General features: G+C 42.8%; 1 protein-coding gene across 2 annotated transcripts in view; it reads left to right on the top strand.

Annotated features, from left to right (window-relative positions):
- Nucleotides 1-19,143, top strand: part of LOC138979021 (protein DDI1 homolog 2-like) — a 67,221-nt gene extending 48,078 nt beyond the window's left edge. For both annotated transcript variants that reach the window (XM_070351837.1, XM_070351836.1), the window contains exon 8: nucleotides 12,607-19,143. In XM_070351837.1, the coding sequence (XP_070207938.1) occupies nucleotides 12,607-12,863 (257 nt within the window). In that variant the 3' untranslated portion in view covers nucleotides 12,864-19,143. The remainder of the gene's footprint in view (nucleotides 1-12,606) is intronic.
- Nucleotides 19,144-27,955: the final 8,812 nt, after the last annotated feature.

The raw sequence follows: 27,955 nt of genomic DNA, 5'->3' as shown, positions 1-27,955 counted from the left end.
ACCTGGATACGGGATCAGGAAAACATCGGCAACTGATCAACCTCTCTGAGCTTGCAGAGTCCCTGGGGCATGACTACTGTGCCACTCTTCTTGGGTTCTATGTGTACAGCGGAGAGGACTGCACCAGTGCATTCAAAGGAAAGGTGAAGGTGGGGCCCTTAAGAAACTGGAAAAAAATCCCAAGTTTCCCACGGCATTCAGGCAGCTTGGTGACGACTGGGATGTCAAACTTCGGGTGGTGAAGCAGTTGGAAGAGTTTACGTGCCTGATGTACAATTACAGTCGTGAGAAATCAGTTGATGTCGTTCGTGGAAAGCTACTCCGCAAGATGGTGGGAGACAACGAGAAACTCACGTCCAAGTGTAAGGTCGATCTAGCCCGCATGCCTCCCTGCCAATCTGCTCTGATGCCGCACATTCAGCGAGTAAACCACCGCGTTGCCCTGTACAAGCGTGCTCATGAAGGCATTCTGGAGAGGCCCAAACCCTACGACCAGGGGCAGGGATGGACGAAAAATGCAGACGGTGTCCTGGAACCCGTGTGGTGCCTCAAGCCCATCCTACCTGTGTCGCTGATCGATCTTCTGGCAGATGGTGGTTGTGAAGAAGAGGATGACGAGGAAGAAGATGAGGAGGTTGACTTTGACGCGTTTGCTGAAAGCGATGACGAGTTTTGAGTTATCATTACAGTCTGTGTCATTTGATGTCGTCTACTGCGGACTATCGCTAAAGTGAATATAATTATTTTCTACTTTGGCACCACAATGGGACTCACCATGTACAGTGTTTTGGAGACCCAAAGAGCGCGCTGGATATATTGTCCTGGAATATCATTACATTTTGTCAGTATCAATGTGTGTAACTTGCACAAAATCAAACATTGTAACATTCAAACCAAGAGCTATCACGATTTTGATGTGTATACGGTGTAACAAGATATGCTTAACATGACAATGTGCGCCTTTTGTCTTCAAACACTAATATTCCATCCATTTTCAATCGTTTTGGCGCAGCATGAAATAATTCGGATGATTGACACGGGTTGCCGATTAATCGGTACGCTTTGTGAAATCCACAAAAACGGAAAATATTCAAGAACAATCAACAATTTTGTACAACAATGAGTGCAAATGTTGTTGCTATTATCTCGTGCAATCTTTTATATTCAATACTTGTCTTTAAATCTTTCATAGTTTAGGCTAGAAAAAAGACAATTTGTCATGTTTTGGGCGATTTTGTACCCACAAATCTGAAAATAGCCCATTAATTGCATGGTCATCAATATTTCAATATCAGTGTGAGATCAAAAGTTATTAACATTAGTGTTTACCATAGTTTTTGTTCAATGATAGTCTTTCTATCTTCAAATGTTGAGGCTCTTAGCCGCAAAAATTCGGACGAGTTACCTGGACTGCCGTTTAATTGGTATGCTTTGTGAAATCCACAAAAACGAAAAGTATTAAAAAACAATCAACAATTTTGTACCACAATGAGAGCAAATGTTGTTGCCATTATCCATTGCGATCTTTTGTGTTCAATACTTGTCTTTAAATCTTTCATAGTTTAGGCTATAAAAAAAACAATTTGTCATGTTTTTCGCGATTTTTTGTCAGAAATCTAAAAATTACCCATTTATTCCATGGTCATCAATATTTTAATATAAGTATGATAACACAAATGGTTCACATTGGTGTTGTGCGTCTTTTTTGTTCAATACCTTTCTTTCTATCTTTCACGGTTGAGGCTCTTTCCGGCTATGGGGAACACTCTCTGTTGCGACCCGATATTGCCACCCGGGGTGGTTCCAGAGCCTTAAAGGGGTACTAGGGAACCGATTTCTTGATGGTGCGATAGCTGACCGTTTTCAGCACATATTTTACTATCTAGAAACGACAATTAGAAAAATATCTGAACACTTGTTGGTCAGCGCTTCTAGCAACCGTACTACTTGACTAAATGTAAAAAACAAAAAACCTGGGTGGGCGTTTGCTGCACAACATTTGGCCGAAAGTAGGGGGTGGGCGTTTGCTAGATACTGGGCGTTTGCTAGGGATTTTACGGTATACTAAACAGGAGATACTGTTGTGTACATTTTGCCTCTTGTATGCACGGACAATCGGCAGTATACAGAATTGTCAGCAACGCACAAATATTCCAGTCTTGACTTTTGTTTTGATGCGACTTTATTATTGTTACAACTGTATTGTTGTTACAAGGAAATGCTTAAACTAAAGAGAGTACAGATGTTGATTTCCAGGAATGTAATGAGAAGGTATTATTAGACGGATTTATTACGATTGCACTGCGTATTTAAGGCAAGATAATGTTCGGTTAACACGGATAAACCAAGGGAATATTTGAAAAATTGGAGGCCTATCTCCCTATTAAACGTTGTATATAAAATTGCAACATCCTGTATTGCAGAAAGGATGAAAACTGTCCTGCCAAAACTAATTAGCGAAGATCAGTCTGGTTTTATGGCCAATAGATATATTGGATTTAATGTGCGTTTAATTTATGATTTGCTTGAATATTGTAATGAGCATAAGACAGTTGTGGGATTTCTTCTGTCCCAGACGGATTTCCGTCCCAGGAAGAATTTTGGCATTTTTACATTTAGTCAAGTTTTGACTAAATGTTTTAACATAGAGGGGGAATCGAGACAAGGGTCGTGGTGTGTGTGTCTGTGCGTGTGTGTGTGTGTAGAGCGATTCAGACCAAACCACTGGACCGATCTTCATGAAATTTTACATGAGAGTTCCTGGGAATGATATCCCCGGATGTTTTTTGTTTTTTTTTGATAAATACCTTTGATGACGTCATATCCGGCTTTTTGTAAAAGTTGAGGCGGCACTGTCACACCCTCATTTTTCAATCAAATTGATTAAAATTTTGGCCAAGCAATCTTCGACGAAGGCCGGACTTCGGTATTGCATTTCAGCTTGGTGGCTTAAAAATTAATTAATGACTTAATAAGGAGATATGGAGACGTTTTTGGAAATAAATTAAGAATAAATATTGACAAAACAGCAATTGTTTGGTTAGGATGTACATGTAATATAAATAGTGATGTAAGGTATATGCCACACCTTGATTTTGAATGGAACCCCCCAAAGTTTATAAAGTATTGGGTATTTGGTTTACGAGTGATTTAAAGAATTGTGTACAAATAAATTTTGATATACAGTTTTAAGCAGTAAAACGATTATTTTTGATTTGGTCTAAGAGATTGATAACCCCTATAGGTAGAATAGCAGTTTTGAAATCCTTAATATTGTCCAAGCTTGTATATTTGTGGATGTTGTTGCCAAACCCTCCAGACAAGTTTGTAAATGATTTACAGACTATCCCCCCAGGGGGAAGAATTTACCCGATGCTCCCCAGCATGTTGTAAGAGGCGACTAACAGATTCTGTTTCTCCTTTTACCCTTGTTAAGTGTTTCTTGTATAGAATATAGTCAATGTTTGTACAGATTTTAGTCAAGCAGTATGTAAGAAAGTCCTTTGTACTGGAAACTTGCATTCTCCCAGTTAGGTAATATATTGTACTACGTTGCAAGCCCCTGGAGCAATTTTTTGATTAGTGCTTTTGTGAACAAGAAACATTTAACAAGTGGCTCTATCCCATCTCCCCCCTTTCCCCGTCGCGATATAACCTTGAACGGTTGAAAACGACGTTAAACACCAAATAAAGAAAGAAAGAAAGAAAGATAGCTCCGTTTACACTTTTTGTGGTGGGCTTGCTTCCCTTTAAAATTATTTAAGACGGGTAGCCTTTTCAGACCTTCGCATCTCAAACTGTGTCAATGCTTTATGTGATTCGGGTAAGTATATTAATCAAATGAAAATTTACTTATGAAATTTTCGATTTAGAAACCTCCAAAGAAATATTAGCAGAACCACTTTTTTTTTTATAATAATATAAAGATTGGGAAAAAGACTTGTTTTTTCAGAATTGGTTTGATAATAACATTTATTTCATTGGTCAGTTGGTGAATGACGATGGACGTTTTTATACCGATAATGAGTTTTGTGAAAAGTATCAAATCAGAACAAATTTTTTGAGTTATTTAGGATGTGTGGGAGCAATTAAAAAATATATAAGAACATTTGATATTGTTGGAGAATAACAGTATGATTGATGGTATTAAATCCGTGTCAGTCATTCATTCCCAAATGAAAGGAGCAAAATTGTATTATGAAAAATTATTACAGGATGGAAAGCGTCCAAATTGTTGTACAAAATGGGAAGATAAATTAGAAGGCGACGTTGATTGGAAATTATGTTTTAAGTATGTAAAGAACATCTCTGAAGTGAAACTTAAATGGTTTCAAATCCGAGTATTGCATAGGATTTTGGCAACAAATGTGATGTTAAAACAAATGGGAGTAGTTGAAGACGTGATGTGTCATTTATGCCGATCCCGCAGTGGGGCACTGCGGTTATGAAATTAAAAGCCCCTCCTGTTTTTGGAACCGCAGGAGCTTTCTAGTTTGCTGTTAGGTAGATTTTTGGTTCCTCTTTCCTGTCATGCTCTCTTTTTCTTCATGAATTCTTTTCTTTTTTCTGCCTTCTTGCTCATTCACCTGTATTTTTTCCAAAAATCTCTTCTCTTGCCGCTTGTCTCGCGATTCATGTATAGTTTAATCTGTTAGTGTTCTGATGTAAGTCCAGCAGTAGATAGGTTAAGCCTATTTTAACATACTGGAAACTGGTAATCTTCCAGTAGGTATTAATTTAGTTTTACTAAAGCCTGCTGGGACACAAGTAATGGGTTAGTGCATTTGTAAACAGGAATCGCTTGACAAGTGGCCCCCTTCATCCCCCCCTTCCTCGTCCTGATATGGCTCTGCGTAGTCGGCTGGACGTTAAGCAACAAATAAACAAACAAACAATTTATGCCGAGATGAGAGGGATAGTATTCAACATTGTTTATGGGCGTGTCAATATATACAGTCATTTTGGAATGATCTGTTAAATTATGTTGAAAATGAATGTCACAATGTTGAGAACATTTTCTTTAATGAAAAGTTTATTTTGTTTGGTATTGATAAAAATATTAAAACTACATGTAGTACAGTGTTTGATTTTATAATATTAAATGCCAAATTTTTTATTTACAAGTGTAAGTATGCAAAAGCTGTTGAGAAAAAGATATTTGGTAGAAGAATATTTAAGTAAAATTAATTTTACATGTAATAACATTTTTCTTGAGTGGTACCCATTGTACTCTGATATTGTCAAATCTTTCTTTCTTTATTTGGTGTTTAACGTCGTTTTCAACCATTCAAGGTTATATCGCGACGGGGAAAGGGGGGGAGATGGGATAGGGGAAAGGGGGGAGATGGGATAGAGCCACTTGTTAATTGTTTCTTGTTCACAAAAGCACTAATCAAAAAATTGCCCCAGGGGCTTGCAACGTAGTACAATATATGACCTTACTGGGAGAATGCAAGTTTCCAGTACAAAGGACTTAACATTTCTTACATACTGCTTGACTAAAATCTTTACAAACATTGACTATATTCTATACAAGAAACACTTAACGAGGGTAAAAGGAGAAACAGAACCGTTAGTCGCCTCTTACGACATGCTGGGTAGCATCGGGTAAATTCTTTCTCGTCCCAACCAATATGGGACTCCCCCTAACCCGCGGGGGGAATATTGTCAAATCATTGATTGGTTGGGTTTTTTTATTTATTTTTTTATTGAACAAGATAAGGATATTCTATAATTATGTTGTTCGTTATAATTTTTCTTTAAATTCAAATTTAATATCATATTCTTACTCCGAATCACATTAGCATTGAGTCACCTGAGATGCTTATCACTGAAAAACGCTTACCCGGCTAAAGAATTTAAAGGGAAGCAACCCCATCACCAAAACGAAAGTGAAAGTAGCTTTGGTAATGGGCCAGTACACCGGGAGTTACCTCCCATACGGGTGTATGCCACGTCACTTCCTCTAGGAACACGTGCCTATTATCATACGTCTTTTTCACCTCGGAGAGGACGGTTCACTTTTTGACGCTCTGTGGCTGACCTTGTGTGTTTGAGTGACACCCGCCGGCCACGTTACCCAGCTTGTCTGCTCGCCTTGCCTACAGTTTGGTGAGCTCGTTCCCGTTTGTTGTTGGTTGTTTGCGCTGTTTCGTTACTGTACGTTGTCCGTTTTTTACGGACTTGTGTGTCAGTGACTTGCGTGTTTCGCCATTTTGTTGTGTGAGTTAGTTAGCTAACTCGTGTGACTTTGCTAGTAGCTCTGCGTGCCCTCTTTCTGTTTGGGCAAGTGTAGCTTTAGTATTTTGTTGACGCGTAAGCGTGTGTGTTTACTGTGTTTTCAGTCGTTTTGACTTACGTTTCAGTAAATCTTTTTACTTTGCCACGTGTTGTTGACGTTTGTGTCAGTGTCTTGCGTGTCGCCATTTTGTTGTGTGAGTTAGTTTTCTAGCTCGTGTGACTTTGTTTGTAGCTCTCCGTGCCTCTGCTTGTGGGGCAAGTTTAGCTATAGTATTTTGTTAACGCATTAGTGCGTGTGTTTACTGAATTTTCCAGTCGTTTAGACTTATGTTTCAGTAAATTTTTTCGCGTTGCCACGTGTTGTTGTCAACATGTCTGATTCAGACAAGCGCCGTGGCAAGTCGGACCCCAAGGGGAAAATTAAGGCTAAGTCTTCCTCTTCCAAAGCAACTTTACTTGTTACAGACCAAGAGCGTAACACTTTGTTGGCTGTACCAATTTCGGCGCCTAGCGCTGTTACTACTTCTGCTTCTTTTGCGGCGCCTAGCGCTACTGTTACTTCTGCACCTGTCTCTACATCGGAGACTTCGTCTTCTTTGTTAGCACCTGGACAAGGTGCGTTGGTTTCCTCTCTGTTAAAGTCACTGGTTCCAGAAATCCGCAGCTTGGTGCAGGCAGAATTTCAGCGTTCCGTCGCCAGCAGTTCGGCGTTTCCGGCATCTGGCAGTGACGTCCGGGCATTGGCTTCCGTGTCTTTGTCCTCCACTTCCGGCTTGGAGCAGCGTCCTCCCTCTTCAGCGTCGGTTGGTAAGCAGAGCTGGTCCGATAGCCCTCGTGAGGCGCCTGGACGTTCTCCTTCGGGGGACAGCTCTTTCGCATCGGGTCACGACCGATACCTTGCTGATCTTTCATTTCCGGCGATAACCTACGAGGCCCCGGACTTGTTCGAACAGCGGCGGCAGTCGGTTTCGACTGCCGCATTTCCGGCACTTGCCGGAAGTGATGATCCGTCCGCTCCGGCACGCTACGGCGGTCGCGGCAGGATGGAGTATTCACTGACTTCCGGTCCTTCCGGATCGCGAAGTCAACCAGTGCAGTCTTCACTTCCGCATTTTGCGGTTCCGTTGACTACACTTCCGGTTTCGGCCGGAAACGCTTCTTCCTCTTCTGGTGGTTCCTTCCGGATACCAGATAGTGGATTACAGCGTGCGCCTTCCGGCTTTCAAGCGCCTAGGCTTGAGCAGGCATCACTCCACTCAGTCGGGGGAGTGACGTCAGCTCATCCAGCTCCGGTTTTTGCGGATGGTCGTCCTGCTTACCCTTTACCTTCACAGGGTTTTGGGCGGCAGGATGACGTTAGTGCTCAGGCTTTTCCGGTTTCCGGTTTGCCAGGGCATGCTTCTGCTTCCGGAACTGGTGACTTCGGTCATGGTTCCACGTGTGACTATTCTGATGCTCCATCAGTGGTCAGCGAGGAGTCGCGGGGCGTGTTTCCGTCGAAGCTCAAGTCTGTTCTTGACGTCGCGGCGGAAGTAACGTCTCGTTATTTTCCTGAAGGGGTGGTGGCTGCGGACTCTTCCGCATCATTCGTTCCTTCTGCCATGGCGGACTTCCGGCCGGCACAGGAGGATGTTTCTTCCTTCCGGTTCGCCGAGTCTCCGTCAGTGGCTTACCAACTTTCGCATTCACTGGTTCGTCCAGCACATGCGGGGAGTGGTATTCGGCCAGTGCCTGTTCCGTTACTGCTTCCTTTTGGTCCAGTTCCGGAATCAGCTCAGCAGTGGGTGGCTTCAGCTGCCCAAGCCTCTTCCTTCGTGCCTACGGCCAATAGGAAGCTTGGCATGCCCAATCAGAGCCAGAATTGGCTGGCGTCTTTTGCACTCCCTAGGGCTACCCTTCCGGTTTCCCGGGAATTGCTGCCTCTTCTGACTAAACCGATCAAGCGTGATTCGGTTTTGCCGGTTTCCGAGGCTTCCCTCCTCTCTGCTGAGGAGGTTGGACGTCGGCAGATCGAACTGTCCTCCATTGCGGAGACTCTCGTTCGGGCTCTGTCTCGGGCATTGACCGATTCGCTAGTTCCTTTCACTCTCAGTGAAGAACAGAATGCGGACGATGTCTCTGCGCTTTTGACCGCATTGGCCAAGGTCAATGAGGAACAATTGCGTCTTTCCTCCCTGCAGTACACCCAAGCGGTACTCTGCAGGAGGGATCTCTTCCTCTCGCAGTCCCAATTCACGGAGCTGGCTACTAGGGAGACCTTGAGAGTCTCCCCGGTCTCAGAGGAGTCTCTCTTCTGTCCGCTGGCACTGGATGCCAGACAGAAGGAGATTCAGTCAAACAAGGACAGTCAGTTCCTTGACTACACTCTGAAGGGGGTGAAACAGTCTCAGCCTTCTAAACAGAAGCAGGCTCAGACATCGTCTAACCCCAAGCCAGCTCAGAAGCGGCAGGCTTCGCCGGCCGCTCATGGTGGGAAGAAGAGGACGGCATCGGGGAGGGGGCGTGGCGGCTCTGGAAGTAAGCCACACCCCCAATGAAGCGCTCCCGATCTCACCTCCCTCCCGCCCTCCACCTTGGTGATGGCGGGAGGCCCCTCCCGGGCACTTTCTCGTTGGATGTCGGTAGTAGACAGCCAATGGATTGTGGGAGTGGTGAGTTCGGGCTTCCGTCTACTCTGGCGGGAGGAAAAGGCGCCTCTTACCCGAGTGCCTCCGCGGTTCAAGCCCCCCTTCTCGCAGGAAGCACGTTCCGTCTTGCAGTCGGAAATTGCCTCCCTGGAGCAGAAGGGCGCGGTGGAGAGAGTTCGGGTCCACAGCTCCCTGGGATTTTACGGGCGTCTGGTCGCTGTTCCCAAAGCATCAGGAGGATGGCGTCCCGTGTTGGATTTATCTCTCCTCAATACTTTCTTGAGGGAGATAAAATTCAAGATGGAGACGCCAGCCTCTGTCCGAGACTCTCTCCGCCCAGGAGACTGGGTGACCTCGATCGATCTCACGGACGCATACTTTCACATTCTTATGCATCCGACCGACCGGAAATGGCTTCGTTTCCGGTGGGGAGATCAGATCTACCAGTTTCGCGCACTCCCTTTCGGGCTGTCTCTCGCACCGTGGATTTTCACCATGGTGGTGAGACAGGTCTGTGCACTGGTGAGGTCCCAGGGTATCCGTCTGCGGGCTTATCTGGACGACTGGCTCATCATGAACCAGTCCCAGAGCGGCTGTTCGCAGGATACCCTGACGGTTCTTCGAGAATCCAACTGGTTGGGGTTCTCGATCAACCGGGTAAAGTCGGAGCTGACCCCGTCACAGACATTCACTTATCTGGGGATGTCTTTCGACACGGTCGCTTGGACTGTCCAGCCTTCTCAGAGAAGGGTGGACAAGCTCCAAGCTCAGATTCGCTCCACTTTACCTCTCCTGATGGCTTACATCCGCTCGCTCGCCTCCATCTTGGGGCAGATGGAGTCTATGGCTCTTCTGGTTTCACTGGGCCGGGTCCACAAATGTCCGCTTCAGTTCGCGCTGAAGCCGTTTGTGGACTCTCCTCTGGTGGACTGGGACGCCCTCATCCCTTTGCAGGGATGGTTCCAGTCTGCGACCCTTCCGTGGTTGCACACGGAGTGGGTCTGCAGAGGTGTTCCGATCGTCGTGCCCCTCCCCGACCTGGACCTCTTTACAGATGCGTCCAGGGAGGGTTGGGGGGCACATACAGATCTTCAGACTCCTCCCTTTCCGTTACTCAGCCGAGTAATCCGGAAAGCGGAGATGGAGGAGCCGGCCCTTCTTCTTCTGGTCGCTCCTCTGTGGCCGTCGCAGGTCTGGTTTCCAGATCTTCTTCGGCTTGCCCAAGGGCCCCCCATTCCTCTCGCACTCGTGCGAGGGGAACTAGTGCAGCCCCGAACAGGCATTCCACACGAGGAGCCCAGTCTTCTGAAGCTTCACGTGTGGAAGTTGTTCGGGACTCGCTGAAGCGCTCTGGGGCGTCGTCTTTGACTCTGGACTTGGTGGCTCGCTCGCATAGAGCGTCCACCTCTTCAGTTTATGCTTCCCACTGGAAGGCATGGACTGCCTGGTGTTCAGCTAGAGGGGTGAGTTCGGTGGCTCCGCGCTCTATTCAGGTCGCTAACCACCTCTCTTTCATGTCTTCACAGGGCGCCTCAGTCTCCTCGTTGAGGGTCCGGCGCTCCGCTATCTCGGCGACTCTTCAGCAGATTGGTCGTTCTGTTCGAGTCGGGGGCGTTATAGCTGCAGTCATTAAAGGGGCTGCTCTTAAGGAAGCTAAAGCTCGTTTGCCCGCTCCCAAGTGGGACTTGTTTTTAATCCTGGAATTCCTTCGTTCTGCGGATTTTGAGCCTTTAAGCGAGGCCAGTCTGTTCAATGTCACTCGCAAAGCGCTGTTTCTCCTTTTGTTGGCTACGGCCCGACGGGGTAGCGAGGTCCACGCCCTGTCGGGTCAGCCTGGAGATATCTCCTTTGAGCCGGACGGTTCCGCATCTTTGCGTTTCCGGCCTGATTTCCTGGCCAAGAATCAGTCTCCGGGGCAGGCCTCTCCGCTGGTTAGAGTTAAGGCTCTGACCAGCGCGTTGGCCCCGGGTGACCCCGATTCGGTCAATTGCCCTGTGAGGGCACTTCGTCTGTACTTAGCCCGGACTCAGCCGATTCGGTCTGGTTCTCAGAAGTTGTTGTTTATCTCTCTCCTTACTAGGCGCGAGAAAGATTTGTCGAAGGTAACGTTGGCCCGGTGGGTGTCCTCGCTCATCAAGCAGGCTTATGAGTGGAGGCGCACAAAGAGGGGGGGGGTTATGCCCTCCTTGCCACTTGACTCGGCCCGAGCCCATGAGACGAGGGCGTGGGCATCCTCTCTGGCAGTTCTGCGCTCCAGACGTCTAGAGGAGGTGCTGACAACTGCGTATTGGCGTTCCGAAGATGTTTTCATAAACTTTTATCTTCGGGACGTCACAGCTCTTCGACAGGATGGCTCCAGAGGCCTTCCAGCGCTCATAGCAGCAGGCCAGTTCCTGTCCAGAACTTGATGGTGAGTTTTGATTCATTTCTAGCCCACCGCCTTGTTGATGTTATCTGCTAATGTGATTCGGAGTAAGAATATGATATTAAATGGAAAATTTCCTAAATAAATTATCATTTAATTAATATACTTACCCGAATCACATACTGTATTCCCTCCCACCTGCCCCGCTTATGGTTTTAAGATTTTTTAAAGCCGTATGATAATAGGCACGTGTTCCTAGAGGAAGTGACGTGGCATACACCCGTATGGGAGGTAACTCCCGGTGTACTGGCCCATTACCAAAGCTACTTTCACTTTCGTTTTGGTGATGGGGTTGCTTCCCTTTAAATTCTTTAGCCGGGTAAGCGTTTTTCAGTGATAAGCATCTCAGGTGACTCAATGCTAATGTGATTCGGGTAAGTATATTAATTAAATGATAATTTATTTAGGAAATTTTCCATTATTAACTATGGAGAGAACAGGATGTTGTTGCTATGAGTAGTTTTATAAAATAATTAAATAGAAAGACAAGAGAGGAGACGAGGATTATGTTTATATAATTTAGAAATGTGTTGAATATGGGCTATGTAATTGTACGTTTTATTGTGCCTTCCTGTTGTTGTTTTCTTTTCTTGTTTCTTCTTCTTATTTTTGAAGATTCATATAGCATAGTCTTGTATGTCTGATGTTATTTGATGTTGATGTCTGATGTTGTTGTCTCCCATCTCCCCCCTTTCCCCGTTGCGATATAACCTTCGTGGTTGAAAACGACGTTAAACACCAAATAAAGAAAGAAATGATGTTGTTGTCATGTCATATGTACCAAAAAGAAATAAAACCATGTTGAAAAAAAAAGAAAGAAAAAAGTTCCGTTAACACACCTTTCCCTTTACTTCGCAGGGTGGCTTTGATCAGTTGAAGCGGACTTCCCCTCCTACCCCCTCCCCTAAAATATATAAATGAAAATCAACAAGAACAAAACAAAATCAAATGCAGATGTTACTTTTTATTGCAATGTTTGTGGTTTTGTTCATTCATTAGAACTATTGAAGTCGTAGGAAGTGCTCATTTGAGTGTAGGTTTTTATTGTGGTTATGAACTCATACACACGAAGTCAAACTCGTACGCGCACGCATGAGACAATGTGTTTTTTTATTATTGAAACACACTCCATTTACATTTTATGTATTTACATTTTGTGTATTACATGACCAAATATCGCCATTTTATATAGGAACTGATCATGCACAGGGTGTAGTACCTGGTAAACACCCATCCCCTACTTTGGGGCAAAATTTGTGGAGAAGGGTGGGCGCTTACAAGGTAGTTTACAGTCAAACTTAATTGTTGTTACAGGTGCTTCTCAGGCTTCATCCTCCCAAGCAAAACCTTCCTCCTCCTCCTCAGGGGCCGCTGCACCTCAGCCATCACAACCTTCAGCCGGACCGTCAGGCTCAGCCGGATCCAGTCTCACCTTCTCTGAGCAGAGTATAGCCAAGCTGACCAACTATGGCTTCTCTAGGGCAGCTGTTATGGAGGAACTGAGACGGGCCAACGGAAACGTAGATCAAGCTCTGGCAGCGCTTTTCGCCAAGTCTTTCCCGATGCAGTGACACAGAGGATGGCAGGGGTGGGAGGGAAAGCGTGTGGATGAGTTGAGAGAGACAGGGGTAAGAGAGAGGAGGGAGAGATGGAAGGTACACAGGTTTCACATGGAGACAGACAAAAAGGAGTACTTTTTTTATGAGTACATGTATTTTGATGTACTGAAAGATTATGTGAGTAAATATGGAAATACTGAAAGCTGACCTTTTCTCTTAGAGTAATGTTGGGCAGGAGAGGGTGAAATGTTTTTTTGTATTTTTTTTATAGTTGTTATGAATAGCGTTTTTGTCATCTTATTTTCTGAACTTAATTTTTTTTAATTTGCTTTTTTGTGGAAACAGGTTCACAAGATATCAAAAGTTTTAACACAATTCAGCAGTCCCTCACTCCCGGCAGGGGGCCGTACATTGCAGGGGCTGTTGTACAATAATCTTCGTGTCTGCTACATCATTTAATGGGCAATGTCTGGGAACGCCACAGCCTGATGTGTGGGGTTTATGGTAAGTAACCCAAGACAAAGTATGTTCATCTGGCATTTCTAAATATCTTCTATATTAGTGAGACACCGGGCTAACAACCAATAAATGTTAGCAACCAAGATAAAAGTTACTCTTGATCTCATTTGTCTGTAAGGAAAAATGTGGTGTGAATGTCGGTTTCCTTCCCTCCCTGTGGTTGTACATTGATTTTTAACTGCTACATTTTCATGTTTTTGTGCAATCATTTTGCTGTTGTGAAATATTTTGAAAAATGAATGGAGCAGTTACAAGCGGGCATTATTATAGACTGGCAATATTGTGCCTATGAAATGTTTTGAAAAAGAGGCAAGTTTTGAATTTGCTCCGTAGCTGCCCAACACACCCATGAACAGGCAATGTAATGCCTCAGGCTAACAACTTCTTTGTAACAAGTCTGTCATGGTTAGTTGAGAATGTCCAGAAAGAAAGAAAAAAACCAGTTTGAATTGCTACCAAGTGTAATGGGATTTTGTCGCAAAGAAGTACAATTGGAGAGAAAGGGAGAGAGTGGTTCGCTTGTTTATTGGCTTTGTTATGAATATAATCTAGGTTTTACAATTTTGTCAGCCCCCCCCCGCGGGTTAGGGTGAAGAATGTACCCGATGCTCCCCAGCATGTCGTAAGAGGCGACTAACGGATTCTGTTTCTCCTTTTACCCTTGTTAAGTGTTTCTTGTATAGAATATAGTCAATTTTTGTAAAGATTTTAGTCAAGCAGTATGTAAGAAATGTTAAGTCCTTTGTAGTGGAAACTTGCATTCTCCCAGTAAGGTGATGTATTGTGCTGCGTTGCGGGCCCCTGGGGCGAATTTTTGATTAGTGCTTTTGTGAACAAGAAACAATTGACAAGTGGCTCTATCCCATCTCCCCCCCTTTCCCCGTCGTGGTATAACCTTCGTGGTTGAAAACGACGTTAAACACCAAATAAACAAACAATTTTGTCAGCGCAAAATGTAATTCTCTGACAAGGGCAGAGCATTGCATTCTACTAGGACTGCATCGTTTGCAACAGCTTTCAAATTGTGTTAATGCAAACACTGTCTTTACACCTCGCCATTCTAATACAGTGGAGTCCGGGTACAACGAATCTCAAGGGAGATACATTTTAGTTCGTTATATCAGTAATTCGCTGTAGAGTTTTCAACCCTAAATGGCCTCAAGACAAGTTGTCCCACTCGCCTTCAAATGATCGTCCCATCGATCTTTCCTTGGAGAGTACAATCTCTGCATGTTTTCAACAGCTTCATAATATAATCCATAGAGAGGCATAGTTCAAATGTTCACTTTACTGTAATTTTAGAAGTAAAATTTAAAAAGTCGTGTAAAACCATGTATGTACCGTATTTTCCGGGTCATAAGGCGCGACTTTTTTCCTCCTCGAGTGTATCAAAATACGAAAAAAATAAAAAATAAAAGAGACCGCCTGAGTACCAGTCAAACAACTTGTGATAATGCATGTTTCAGCTACTAGGTACTACCCTGGCCATGTTTCCTCTCAAGACATCAAAGAGACCGCCCCATAGGTTAAACTCGCCCCATAGGTTAAACTCGGTCACTGACCCCGGTGCAGGAAGTGTTTCCTCTCTCAGATATGACAGGGGAACCACCTCTCATAGCTACCCCCCGCGGGTTAGGGGGAGTCCCATATTGGTTGGGACTAGAAAGAATTTACCCGATGCTACCCAGCATGTCGTAAGAGGCGACTAACGGTTCTGTTTCTTCTCTTCTTTTGTCTTATTTCTGCCTTACCAGTCCTTTCACCTATATTTCCTTCCAAGAAAACTCTCCCTACTATTCCCTGCAGTTTTCCAATTCTTTTCTTGTTGTCTTATTTCTACCTGACTGGATCCATCACCTTTATTTCACTTACCAAAAGTCTTCTTTTCCACATCCTTATTTCTCTGCACCCCGCATGTCGTATGAGGCGACTAACGGATTCTGTTTCTCCTTTTACCCTTGTTGAGTGGTTCTTGTGTAGAGTGTGGTCAATGTTTGTAAAGATTTTGGTCAAGCAGTGTGTGAGAGGTGTTTGGTCCTTTGTGCTGGAAGCTTGCATTCTCCCGGTAGGGTCATATATTGTACTACGTTGCAGGCCCCTGGAGCAATTTTTTGATTGGTGCTTTTGTGAACGGGAAACACTTAACAAGTGGCTCTATCCCATCTCCCCCCTTTCCCTCGTCGCGATATAACCTTCGTGGTTGAAAACGACGTTAAACACCAAATAAAGAAAGAAAGACACCTCTCATAGCTAAAACTGTGTCATTGACCCCTGGGAAGAAGGTCAGTGTCAAGGCATCACAATGGACCTGCCTTTGATCTCGCCGCACACACAGAGCACACATATTTCCACTCTGTATTCTTCCTTTGATGTGCGGCTTATTTTCATTCTTCGACCGTTTGTTACCGGTATACTTTTACTTGTGTTTGTGTATTTTTGTCTTTGGAGAGAATTATTGACATCAGTTCGTTGTAGCCTTGTGACTTTTAGAGACAAAACGGCTTTGGGGCGATGAAAACGTGTTTGTTATAAGAGGGGTTCGTTATGCAAATGAGTTCAAAAGGTTCGTTGTAGCCGGAAAGTAAAAAGTAAGAAATTGAAGGCTGTCTGCCGGGAAATCAATGGCAGTTCGTTAAAAGCGGGATTTCGTTATATCCAGGTTCGTTATAGCTGGACTCCACTGTACCTTAGATGGTGTTGGGAATTTGAGTCTGTTTATTCATTCAAAGGAAGAAGTATGAAGGCATAAAAAATGTGGTTGTTAAATGATGTGTCAAAGGAATAGATGAGCATGGAAGAACTCTTGGCAATACAATTATGATCACATTATTTCCTAGTCATGTTGTAGGCATACATAAGGAACTGTTTTTGGGGGGTGTTTTTTTAACACAGCAAGCAATGTACTGATGTGCACATATGGGCCACTGAATTTCCTATTTTTAAACCATCATCTAGCATGTCTCACACCTTAGTAAATGTTGAGTAAAGGATACAGTCGCAAGTGAAAAAAAATGTGTCTGAAAGTTGGGTTTCCTGGGCTGCCCACTGGATATCCACAGTTACCTTACCAGAGCTGCCAACCCCTGTCAATTCTACAGTGTAAAAATGTGCAATTTTAACTATAGCTTCTTCTTCAGCGTTCGATGATGGTTGTGTCTAAACTCGTTGGCCCATGATGTGGACAAAGTGGGCTGTCAGGGTCCTGGGTGCTGCCCCACAGCTTGGTGTCCCCATGGGCCAGACTTGTTTCCTCTTACTGCAGTATTTACTATAGCAAATGGTGTTAAATTGTAGCATACTCTTAAATATTCTGGCTGCTGACACAAAGGAGTACCCCCCGCGGGTTAGGGGGAAGAATTTACCCGATGCTCCCCAGCATGTCGTAAGAGGCGACTAACAGATTCTGTTTCTCCTTTTACCCTTGTTAAGTGTTTCTTGTATAGAATATAGTCAATGTTTGTAAGCAGTATGTAAGAAATGTTAAGTGCTTTGTACTGGAAACTTGCATTCTCCCAGTAAGGTAATATATTGTACTACGTTGCAAGCCCCTGGAGCAAATTTTTGATTTGTGCTTTTGTGAACAATAAACAATTGACAAGTGGCTCTATCCCATCTCCCCCCTTTCTCCGTCGCGATATAACCTTCGTGGTTGAAAACGACGTTAAACACCAAATATAGAAAGAAAGAAAGAACACAAAGGAGTACCAGGACTTAAAACAAAGGACACTAACTAGCATGCTTGTAAACTTTAGTTTGAACGTATTAATTTTGACTTGGCGTAACAGGTAGTTTGCGACGCTGGAAGCGTAACAGTTGGCGGCTCTCAACTACATTGTTGTCTCTTTTTTTTATTTTTATAAAAGCTTCCTTCTGCTGTTGTTGGTATGTAACATTAGCTTGTCAGTTCAGCTTGGGTCCACATGACAGTAGTAGTGTTGTCAATATTTTGTGCCTTGATTTTGAACATGGCAGAAGTTGCTTGGGAAAAAAATACAAAATGCTCCCTGATGATTGGCAGCAGTGAAATAGTCATGGTCATATTTTGTGTGTGCTCAGGAATCTGCATTCCATGTTTATTGTGTTGATTATTGTTATTTAGTTGAACATGCCCTTTGATGCGTTTTCATTTGTTTTGTGACCAGAAAAGTTGGTTCGAAGTGAATGCACAGGGAAGCAAGAGTTGAACAGTTCATTTAACATTTGCACAGTGAATCTGTTACTTGACAACACTTTAGTTGGAAGTAAAGATACTGTTCCAGTTCTTTGGATACAGACATTTTGTACAGAAATTAAAAAATACATGACTGGGACACATTTTGTTGGTATTGAAACACATTTTAAAGATTACTTAAAAAAGGAATTTTGGACCAGCTTTTGTGATTTGTGAATTATGAGCCTTTTGCATCATATCCTGAGCAGTCTTCTGAGAGGAAAAACAGGGTTTTGCTCTTATTATCGGATGGATATTCTGTCAGCTCTGAACCCCAAGAAATGTCAACACACATTATTCCTGCAAACCATTTATCTTTCTGTCACCATACAAAGGAATTCCAACAAGAGGTATTGTATTTGTAGAACTGTGCAGTGATTCTTTAAAGTGGGCAGCCAGGTTATTATAAGATGTTTTTGTTTTTCCGAGGGGGGGCATATCGTCTTAGTTTCAACTTTATCGACCGAGATCGCAAGGCCGTCGCGATATAACCTTCGTGGTTGAAAACGACGTTAAACACCAAATAAAGAAAGAAAGAGATCGCAAGGCTGAGGTTGATAAAGATGTAACGGAAGGTGATATGATCCCCGCGGACCAACACAAATATGCACATCTGGCGACAAGCCACCAAACATCGTTTTTGTCATTATTTTGGTAGTGCAAAGGTACGCACAATCACCAACAGGGAGCCTAATTTTTAAAAATCAATTCAGGGCCCCAAAGCGCGTCAGAAATTCAAGTGATTGCGTCATACTTGTACGTGACGTTAAACGTACACTTTGTGTCGCTTTTCTTCGAGTTTAAAAATGCACAAAGCTGCAATCATATTTTCGAGGTCAGTCACATTTTAGCATGTACCATAGTGTTTTAAGACTTTTCATTGCGCAATTTGCGATTGCACGGCTCAGTTGCAAATTGACCATGAGTTGTCGCGGTAATTTTCAACATTGAGTGGGTCTTTGAGAGTGACTATTGTCAGTCGTTGTCCTTGAAAACACGAATCCAAAGCAGCGATGGTTTCACATATCAAACAAACTGCCTGACTAGCGTTTACTTTGATAATCCACGTTTCACCTGAAGCTTAAAACCATTGGCAACTTGAATTTGTCACATATGAACATTGATTTTTGTTACCCAGCTGGTTATAAATGAATACTAGTGAAAATAATGACAAATCCATTTGTTCAATTGCCTTATTTGATACTGATAAGTTTGAAAACCAGTTTTGCTCTGATTCAAAGAGTATCTGACTATTTTACATTTGCCTATGTTAGTATGTGACTTGTGTTTTCTGTGGAATGTTTGAGATTAGAGAGGTTGAAAGTAAGAAGATAAACGAAAAAAGTGTGTCTGGGGTAATAAGGTGAGGGAAGTAGGAAGGCAGAGAGACGCCAAGTGCTTGTCAAATGTGTGCAATGGGGATAATGTGATGGTGTCAACATTTGCAATTCTTCCTGCAGTTGGTTTTATCACATGCGCATTACTTTTTGATTTTTATTGCTCTGGTCTGCAAATGAACAATGACTGTCAATGTGTTTAATAAAATTCTTTTTGATATTGAAATATTGTGTAATGTGGAGTGGACGTAAAATCGGCTTGTTACACAGCAGGTGTTCATGTGATGCATCCATGCATTAGTTGCACTATCTCAAATTGTTCACTTTAAATTGATATGTACAACTTAAAGGGGATATTGAAACATCTGGGATATGGCCACTGATCCTTTCAGATTCTTTCTCAGCATTCATTTAACAGCTGTGGGAGGCATGCTTTTGGATCATCCCCTTCTGGTAATGATTCATGAGTTACATGCGTCTTTGCAAGAATGCAAAGAGATAGTGTTTGCATGGGTGTCCTCCCCTGTGCATGGGTGAGTCTGAGAGTTGTTCCGTCTCAGAGGGATTTCCGTCCTAGGAAGAATCTGCCCGACACCATGGCTCAGTGCCGCATCAGTAGGAGAGAAGAGATAGATCTCTGTCGCCTTCATATTGGTCACAGTTTCATCATACATTTATACCTTTTGAAAGATGAAGACATGCCTTAGGCCTGGTCTTAATATACGCTCTGTGCACAGTGAGAAAAAGTACTGGGTGCAGTGAATTTTGCTGCACAGGATTTGCTTTCAGTTGTAGGAAGGTGTGTCTTCCGCAGTAAAGACTGATTGGCTGGCTAGAAATGGCACATTCAAGTTATACTGTATGGCAGGGCTAACACCAAAAAATAGTGAAAAACCTGAAAATCCAGGGGCCACGGCGACGCCCCCCAGAAGCCGAGGCTCTTTTTTCATGGGTGGGAGCCCAAAATGTTGCCAGGACTGAACATTTTGGAAGGCCGGGGTCCAGGGGCCGTGTGAAGGAAATCACGAATAACACTAACGGGCAAAGTTTGATAGTGATATCCTCCACGCTTTTAATAATAATAATAATAATAATAATGGAAACTTATAGAGCGCTTACCTAGAAGCTCCAAGCACTTTACAATGACATTATTATACACATGTACAAAACCAAAATACAAGCATTAAGACACAAAAAGAACAGGAGTACAAAAGCAAATTCATCGTTTAAATCCATGCAGTCACAAACACATGCGTGCACATACGCGTGCGCATACACACACACATGCTATCACCACACACATGCACAGATACACACAGATACACATTCACACACACGCACACACACACACACACACACACGCATACAGACAGGCACACAGACATACATACAAACACATACACTCACACATGAATACTAATATACCTACACAAATCTGCATACATGGCGTACACACAAAAATCGCAAATATAATCACAAAACCAAGCTCGTGCTTATGCACATCCATTTATCTAACTAGATAAACCGATATGTAGTTTGCACAAGGAAAAGAGAAAAAGTCGCAGCACACGATTTCCAGATCACTGGCTGCTGCAGTACAATTCACGGATTGTAAATTCAGCTCACTGACTGAGAGAGTTGACTTTGTAAATCGCAACGAAGATATCGTTACACTTAACCACTGTCCAGCGACAGGGAGGGGTTGTCACGGGAATCGACCGGGAGAAAGGAAGCCCGAGTAGAGCACTTAACAGTGCGTCGTGTAACCGGTCATGAAGGAAAATAGCGGCCAGATGACAGAATGAAGGATCTGAGGAGCCGCCGGAATATTACGCCTTTAGACTCGCATAGCTGAGATTCGACGGGATTTCTAGAAGCTAGTGCACGGTAATGTTTGTCCGTAGAGTTGGACCATAGTGGTCACAGGGCGGTGGAAACTGAGTAGACCGAGGTCACCAGTAGCAGGAATTAGTGGTAAAATACATTTCCTAGTGAACAGCAATAGAAGCTGTGTAATTCTGCGTATGACCAGAATTAAAATATGTCTACAATATCTTAAGAGATAAGGAATATTTAGTAGACAGAGCAGACAGTGTTTTAAATCTGCCGTAGTAGAAACTATAACTGGTTTTTGTTGACTACACACGAGCCGTGAGTAGATATTTGTAAACTAGATATCGTGTCAACTCTCTCGGTCAGTGAGCTGAATTTACAATCCGTGAAACCGCACTTCACTACGTCACTCTATTATCTCTGGTTAGCGCTCTAAAAGCGTGGAGGATATCACTATCAAACTTTGCCTGTTAGTGTTATTCGTGATTTCCTTCACAGGCCGCTAAGGCTCCGGCGGGGTGCAGGGGCAGCGCCCTTGCTGGGGGGTCTAGGGGGGGGAGGGGGCAGTGCCCCCCAGCCGAAAATGAATTTTAGCATTTTAGGGAGGGTTTAGGTGGCCTCTCCCGACTTGTAAATTTTAGAACAAACAAGCTTTTAGGAGATGAATAATATATACATCTTGTAAACTTGAAGGTTTTTGTAACTGACCAGCTGAAAATTAATGTTAGCATTTCATGAGGGGGCTATTTGTGCCTCTGCTGGCTTTAAAACTGATAACAGCAAACAAACAACAACAAATGGGGGGGGGGGGGGGGGGGGGGGGGGAGGAGAGAATGCACAAAATCAAAAACCTCTATACATGAAGATGTTTGGTTGTATCACTCTTGCTAGGAGGTCTACAAAAACAAGTAGTAAACACATTTGAAGAAGGGTTTTAGAAGCTCCTATAAGCTTCAACAAAATCTTAAATTTGGAGATGCACAAAAGTAAAAAATCTTGTAAATTTGAAGGTTTTTGTAACTAACCAGCTGAAAGTGAATTTTTAGCAATTCAAGAGTTGCTATTTAAGCCTCTCCTGGCTTTAAAACTGAAAACAGTACACACTTTTGTTTTTGGGGGGGGGGGGGTGGGGGGATGAATGCACAAAATCAAAAACCTCTATACTTGAAGGTGTTTGGTTGCATCACTCTTGCTAGGGGGTCTACACAAACAAGTGGTAAACAAATTTCAAGAAGGGCTTTAGAAGCAGCTTAAACAAAAACTTAAAATTGGAGATGCACATAATTAAAAAATCTTGTAAACTTGAAGGTATTTGATTTGATCACCTACTTTTGTCTTTGTTTAAAACAAATGTTTACTGCATTAAAGGAAAATCGCAATGCAAACAAAGCAAACACAGAAAATAACAGTCACCTACCTTGTACTACACATTTTTACTTGTAGATTATGATTTTATCTTTGCAGGTGGTATATTCTCAAAATAATAATTGTTGAACCATAGCTTGAACCAAATGAGAAACAAGTTTCAAGTCAGTCTGTTTCAATTCAACACCTTCAAAAGGGCTAACTGCTCAGGTTAGAAAAGAAGGTTGAGACAAAAACAGAAACCACCAGAGTTATATCCCTTGCTAATGCTATACACTGCTTTTCAATTCATCATTTCAGGAGTTATATTCTAAAATTATTGTTGAATCATAGCTTGAATTAAAAGAGAAATATGTTTAAATTAAGCGTGTTTCACTTGCAAACTTGTGGGTGAGCAGAACACCCCCCCGGGGGCCCGGGTAGCTCAGGTGGTAGAGCACTGGACTTGTGATCGAAAGGTCGCTGGTTCGAATCCGGGCCGGGACGGACACAGGTCAACCTTATGTGCAGACCCAGAGACGGTATCCATCTCCCACCCCTGTGTCACCACAGTGGCACGTAAAAGACCTCGGTCATTCTGCCATAAATGCAGATGGCTGATACCACCTAAACACGCATATACTTGTGTATCTCATCTAAAGTCAGGGTAAAACCCGGGAACATGCCCCTAATGGCTTTGCCGCGAGGGCATAAAACTTGAATTTCATGCGCACGATAAAGATACCAGGGTCACAGCAAAAGCCTCAGGCCTTGGAAACACGAATACATGCATGCAAAAATATGAAGCCCGGGTGTCCGTTCGGCCAACAGCCAATAAAGTAACCATTTCAGCACTGACCCAAGACGACCCAACCCGGTCCTTAGCCCATTTCAGTTCTCCTCTAGCAGCCGGCAGCCAGCTTTCTACATCCCCCCGCCCCCCCCCCCCCCCCTGCATTTTGATTTTTGATACAAAGCTGGGTTTTCCCGTGTAACATGCCCCTAATGGCTTTGCCGTGAGGGCGTAAAACTTGATGCCATTCTATGACGGCTTACTAGTATCAAATCCTAGGGTTAACAGTGTTAATTACTAATTTTCATTTTTGCCTCATTTTCGGTCACAGTAGTCGGATTTTAAGAGTCTGCACTGAGAGGCTTCAACGTGCGGCAAACATCACTCTCACACAATTTCTTAAATATCTTTTAATAGAAGGCCTTATCGAGCAAGTTATCCGACGGGAAGATGCATATCACAGTTTTCTGCAATAGCGCTTTCCTTAAAGCCATATGTACTCGATGACTATACACGCTAATTGCTTTACCAACAGCTGGAGACATGCTAAATTAAGTTCCCTGCAAAATATTGTGGTCTAGGACCCCTTCAATGTTGAGATATTTGAATTTTTATTTTGATCTAGATGGTCCTATTTATAGATTTGGCAACACATGTAACGTTGATGCAAGGGAGCTAACACCGCGGCTTTGTTGACATCCTCACTTTTTCAGAGGCTAGAACAAGCTGTAATGCATGTATTATGGTCCGCGCATGGTGACATATCGTCATTATATGGTCTTATGGTGCGTTTGACATCGATTGTGGGCAAACTACACTTTGTAAACACGGGAGTGCGTTAGTATGCCTTTAAACGTTGTTTTGGGTATCTTAGAAAACAATAATCGACCCCAAAAACTTTCGAATCGAAGCTGTTCGTAGCAGACGAATTTTGATCGGCTGAGGTCTCACACTTTCACAGATATCTTTCAATAAAATTCCTTATTCGACAAGTTGTCGGGCAGACAGCCGTACCTCATATTTGTTTCCACTACCACACTCATAAATTTGCTTTGTAGTGAGTAGTGAAGGACAATCAATCCGAAAATGTTCGAACCGAGAGAGGAAAAATGGTGGCCGCCCGGACATGTGCTAAAGGTCCGACAACTAGCAGACGGAACTCTTCGGTCGTGACTCGCACACTTTCACAAATATCTTCCGATAGAATTCGTTATTCAACAAGTTGTCGGACAGACAGTTGTATGTCAAGGTTATCTACACATGCGCTCAGCTCTCATTGTTAATTTGCATCGGATTAAAGAACTATGGACCAGAAAAGTTTCGAATCGAAGGATGTTTCGCTCTGGCCGGCGTAACAGTCGCGCATGCGCATTGAGCCCCCACAGTCACGAGGCACATGAAAATTAGTAATTAATGCGTGAAAATTACTAATTTTTAATTTTGGCACAAGTAAGCCGTCAGGAAGCGAGCCCAAACTGAAAATTAGACATTAACACTTGAAAATTAGTTCTTAACACCTGAAAATTAGACATTAACTTTCACGTAATAATTGTAATTTTCTTGTGAAAATTAGTAACTTTCACGGGTTAATTACTAATTTTTAGTTTTGGTGCTAGTAAGCCCTCATAACATTTGCTAGGATGCCATGACATAGCTGCTCCCTACATGTCACTCAATTTGGTCAATTTAGTAATGGTGAAAGGTAGTTGACCTTCTGTACACAGAACGGAGTGTAAACAACAGCTGCCAGGGATTAACAAAACAAAGGGTAAAAAGAGAAATTCAAGTTTTACGCCCTCAAGGCAAAGGCATTAGGGGCATGTTCCCGGGTTTTAACCCGACTTTAGATGAGATACACAGGTGTATGTGTGTTTAGGTGTTATCAGTCATCTGCACTTATGGCAGAATGACCGACGTCTTTTACGTGCCACTGTGGTGACACGGGGGAGGGAGATGGATACCGTCTCTGGGTCTGCACATAAGGTTGACCTGTGTCCATCCCGGCCCGGATTCGAACCAGCGACCTTTCGATCACAAGTACAGTGCTCTACCACCTGAGCTACCCGTGCCCCTCCAAGGTTAAAAAAAAAAAAAAAAAATTTAATTTAAAAAAAAAATTTTTTTAATAGGTTAAAAAAAAAAAAAAATCCAAAATTCTTCCTGGGACGGAAATCCGTCAGGGACGGAAGAAATCCCACCCCTGTTTTTTACAATTAGTCAAGTTTTGACTAAATGTTTTAACATAGAGGGGGAATCGAGACGAGGGTCGTGGTGTATGTCTGTGTGTGTAAAGCGATTTAGAGTAAACTATTTGATCGGTCTTTATGAAATGTTACATGAAAGTTCCTGGGAATGATATCCCCAGACGTTTTTTTTTTATAATTTTTTTACCCCCCGCGGGTTGGGAAGAATTTTCCCGATGCTCCCCAGCATGTCGTAAGAGGCGACTAACGGATTCTGTTTCTCCTTTTACCCTTGTTAAGTGTTTCTTGTATAGAATATAGCCAATGTTTGTAAAGATTTTAGTCAAGCAGTATGTAAGAAATGTTAAGTCCTTTGTACTGGAAACTTGCATTCTCCCAGTAAGGTCATATATTGTACTACGTTGCAATCCCCTGGAGCAATGTTTTGATATAGTGCTTTTGTGAACAAGAAACAATTAACAAATGGCTCTATCCCATCCCCCCTTTCCCCGTTGCGATATAACCTTGAACGGTTGAAAACGACGTTAAACACCAAATAAAGAAAGAAAGAGACGTTTTTTCATTTTTTCTGTAAATATCTTTGATGACATCATATCCGGCTATTTGTAAAACTTGAGGCGGCACTGTCACACCCTCATTTCTCAATGAAATTGATTGAAAGTTTGGCCAAGCAATTTTCGACAAACGCCGGACTTTGGTATTGCATTTCAGCTTGGAGGCTTACAAATTAATTGATGACTTTGGTAACTAAAAATCTGAAAATTGTAATTAACTTTTTTTTTAATAAAACGATCCAAAAATAATTTCATCTTATTCTTCATCATTTTTTTTATTCCAAAAATATATAAATATGTATCGATTGGAGATTGGATTTCCCTTCTTTTAGCATGTGACGTCAGAGGCCTACAAAACTTTATAATTGGGCGTTTCAGGTTGACCGAAACTTTAAAGGAACTACAAAACACACGTCATGTGTTTGATTGCATGTGTGTGTGCTCTTTAATGTCAAAACAACAACAAAGTCAGTACATGACATGTGTTTTGTAGTTCCTTTGAAGTTTCGGTCAACCTGAAACGCCCAAATATGAAGCTTATGTGTTTGATTGCATGTGTGTGTGCCCGGGCTCGTTCAATCGTCAAAACAACAACAAAGTCATAGTACCTGAAAGGAATTCGATCGATACATAAATGTTATTTGCGTTTTTGACCAAAATATGACATTTTACACAGATCTCGACAGTCATTGTTCACCTCGACCGCTAGCGCGGTCTCGGAGAACAATGACTGTCTCGATCTGTGTAAAATGTCATATTTTGGTCAAACACGCAAATAACGTATAATGTTATATTCAGATTAAAAACAAGCTCTGAAAATTAAAAATTATGATTAAAATTTAATTTCCGAAATCGATTCAAAAACAATTTCATTGTATTCCTTGCCGGTTCCTGATTCCAAAAACATATAGATATGATATGTTTGGATTAAAAACAAGCTCAGAAAGTTAAAAAGAATAGAGATACAGAAAAGCGTGTTATCCTGCTCAGCGCAACCACTACCGCGCTATTCTGGATTGTCAATTTCACTGCCTTTGCCACAAGCGGTGGACTGACGATGCTACCATGTATACGGTCTTGCTGAAACAATGCAGTGCATTCTGTGAGTTCGAGAGCTTGACGAAATCTATTTTCGCCTTACGCGACTTGTTATATTATCTTGTATGGACAAAGAACAGCCTCTCGTGGTACCAAAATGTATGTTAATAATTTATAAATACACATTTTGCCTCCATCAACTATTCAAACTTAAAAAAAAACAATTTTTGTAACCCCCCGCGGGTTAGGGGGAAGAATTTACCCGATGCTCCCCAGCATATGTCGTAAGAGGCGACTAACGGATTCTGTTTCTCCTTTTACCCTTGTTAAGTGTTTCTTGTATAGAATATAGTCAATTTTTGTAAAGATTTTAGTCAAGCAGTATGTAAGAAATGTTAAGTCCTTTGTACTGGAAACTTGCATTCTCCCAGTAAGGTAATATATTGTACTACGTTGCAAGCCCCTGGAGCAAATTTTTGATTAGTGCTTTTGTGAACAAGAAACAATTGACAAGTGGCTCTATCCCATCTCCCCCCTTTCCCCGTCGCGACATAAATTTGTGGTTGAAAACGACGTTAAACACCAAATAAAGAAAGAAAGAACAATTTTTGTAAAAAGTTTTACTTTAAGAAACCGGAAAACACAAAAAACGGATTTCCGGCGAGAACCGGAAAGGTGTTAGCCCTGCTGTATGGCGACATGACAACGGTTGTTCAATACTGGGTTCCAGTCTAGATCTTTGGTACCATTTTGTGCTTTGTGTTGCTTTAAGCCTGTCCTTCATTGGACCAAGTCCACTTCACGTAGCTCACTTCGCCAAGCTTCCAGAACGAGACTTCGTCAATTGAACTACTTTCAGCATAGCTTCGCCAAGTCTAAGGGAATGCACTCTGCTCTTTCTAGTGTGATTTCTACGTCCATCTTGAATCAAAAAGCACTCTTTTAAAAAATAAAAAAAACTTCGTCACAGCTACAGCGTAGCTTTGCATGTTAAAACTTGCGAAGCAATGTAGTGGACGAAGTACTTCGCCGTAGCTACAGGTTTTCGGTATAAAGACTTCGTGAAGCTTCGCGTAGTCGACTTTGTGCTCAATTAAGGACGGGCTTAACAAATGTGCAGCGCAAGAATATCAAGCAGAAAACACTGCGTGCAGCGGAGCAATTGTGCTGTGTCTTACTGCAATTAGGCTTTACAGCCTTTACTATTTTGGACCATTGAACTGATCCTTATCAAATGCCTGGACGTAAGAGAACTTTGTGACAAACACTACA

Source organism: Littorina saxatilis, linkage group LG10 (genome assembly GCF_037325665.1).
Source record: "Littorina saxatilis isolate snail1 linkage group LG10, US_GU_Lsax_2.0, whole genome shotgun sequence".
NCBI lineage: Eukaryota > Metazoa > Mollusca > Gastropoda > Littorinimorpha > Littorinidae > Littorina > Littorina saxatilis.
The sequence above is the reverse complement of the archived record's forward strand: the minus strand, read 5'-3'. Positions and strand labels throughout refer to the sequence as shown.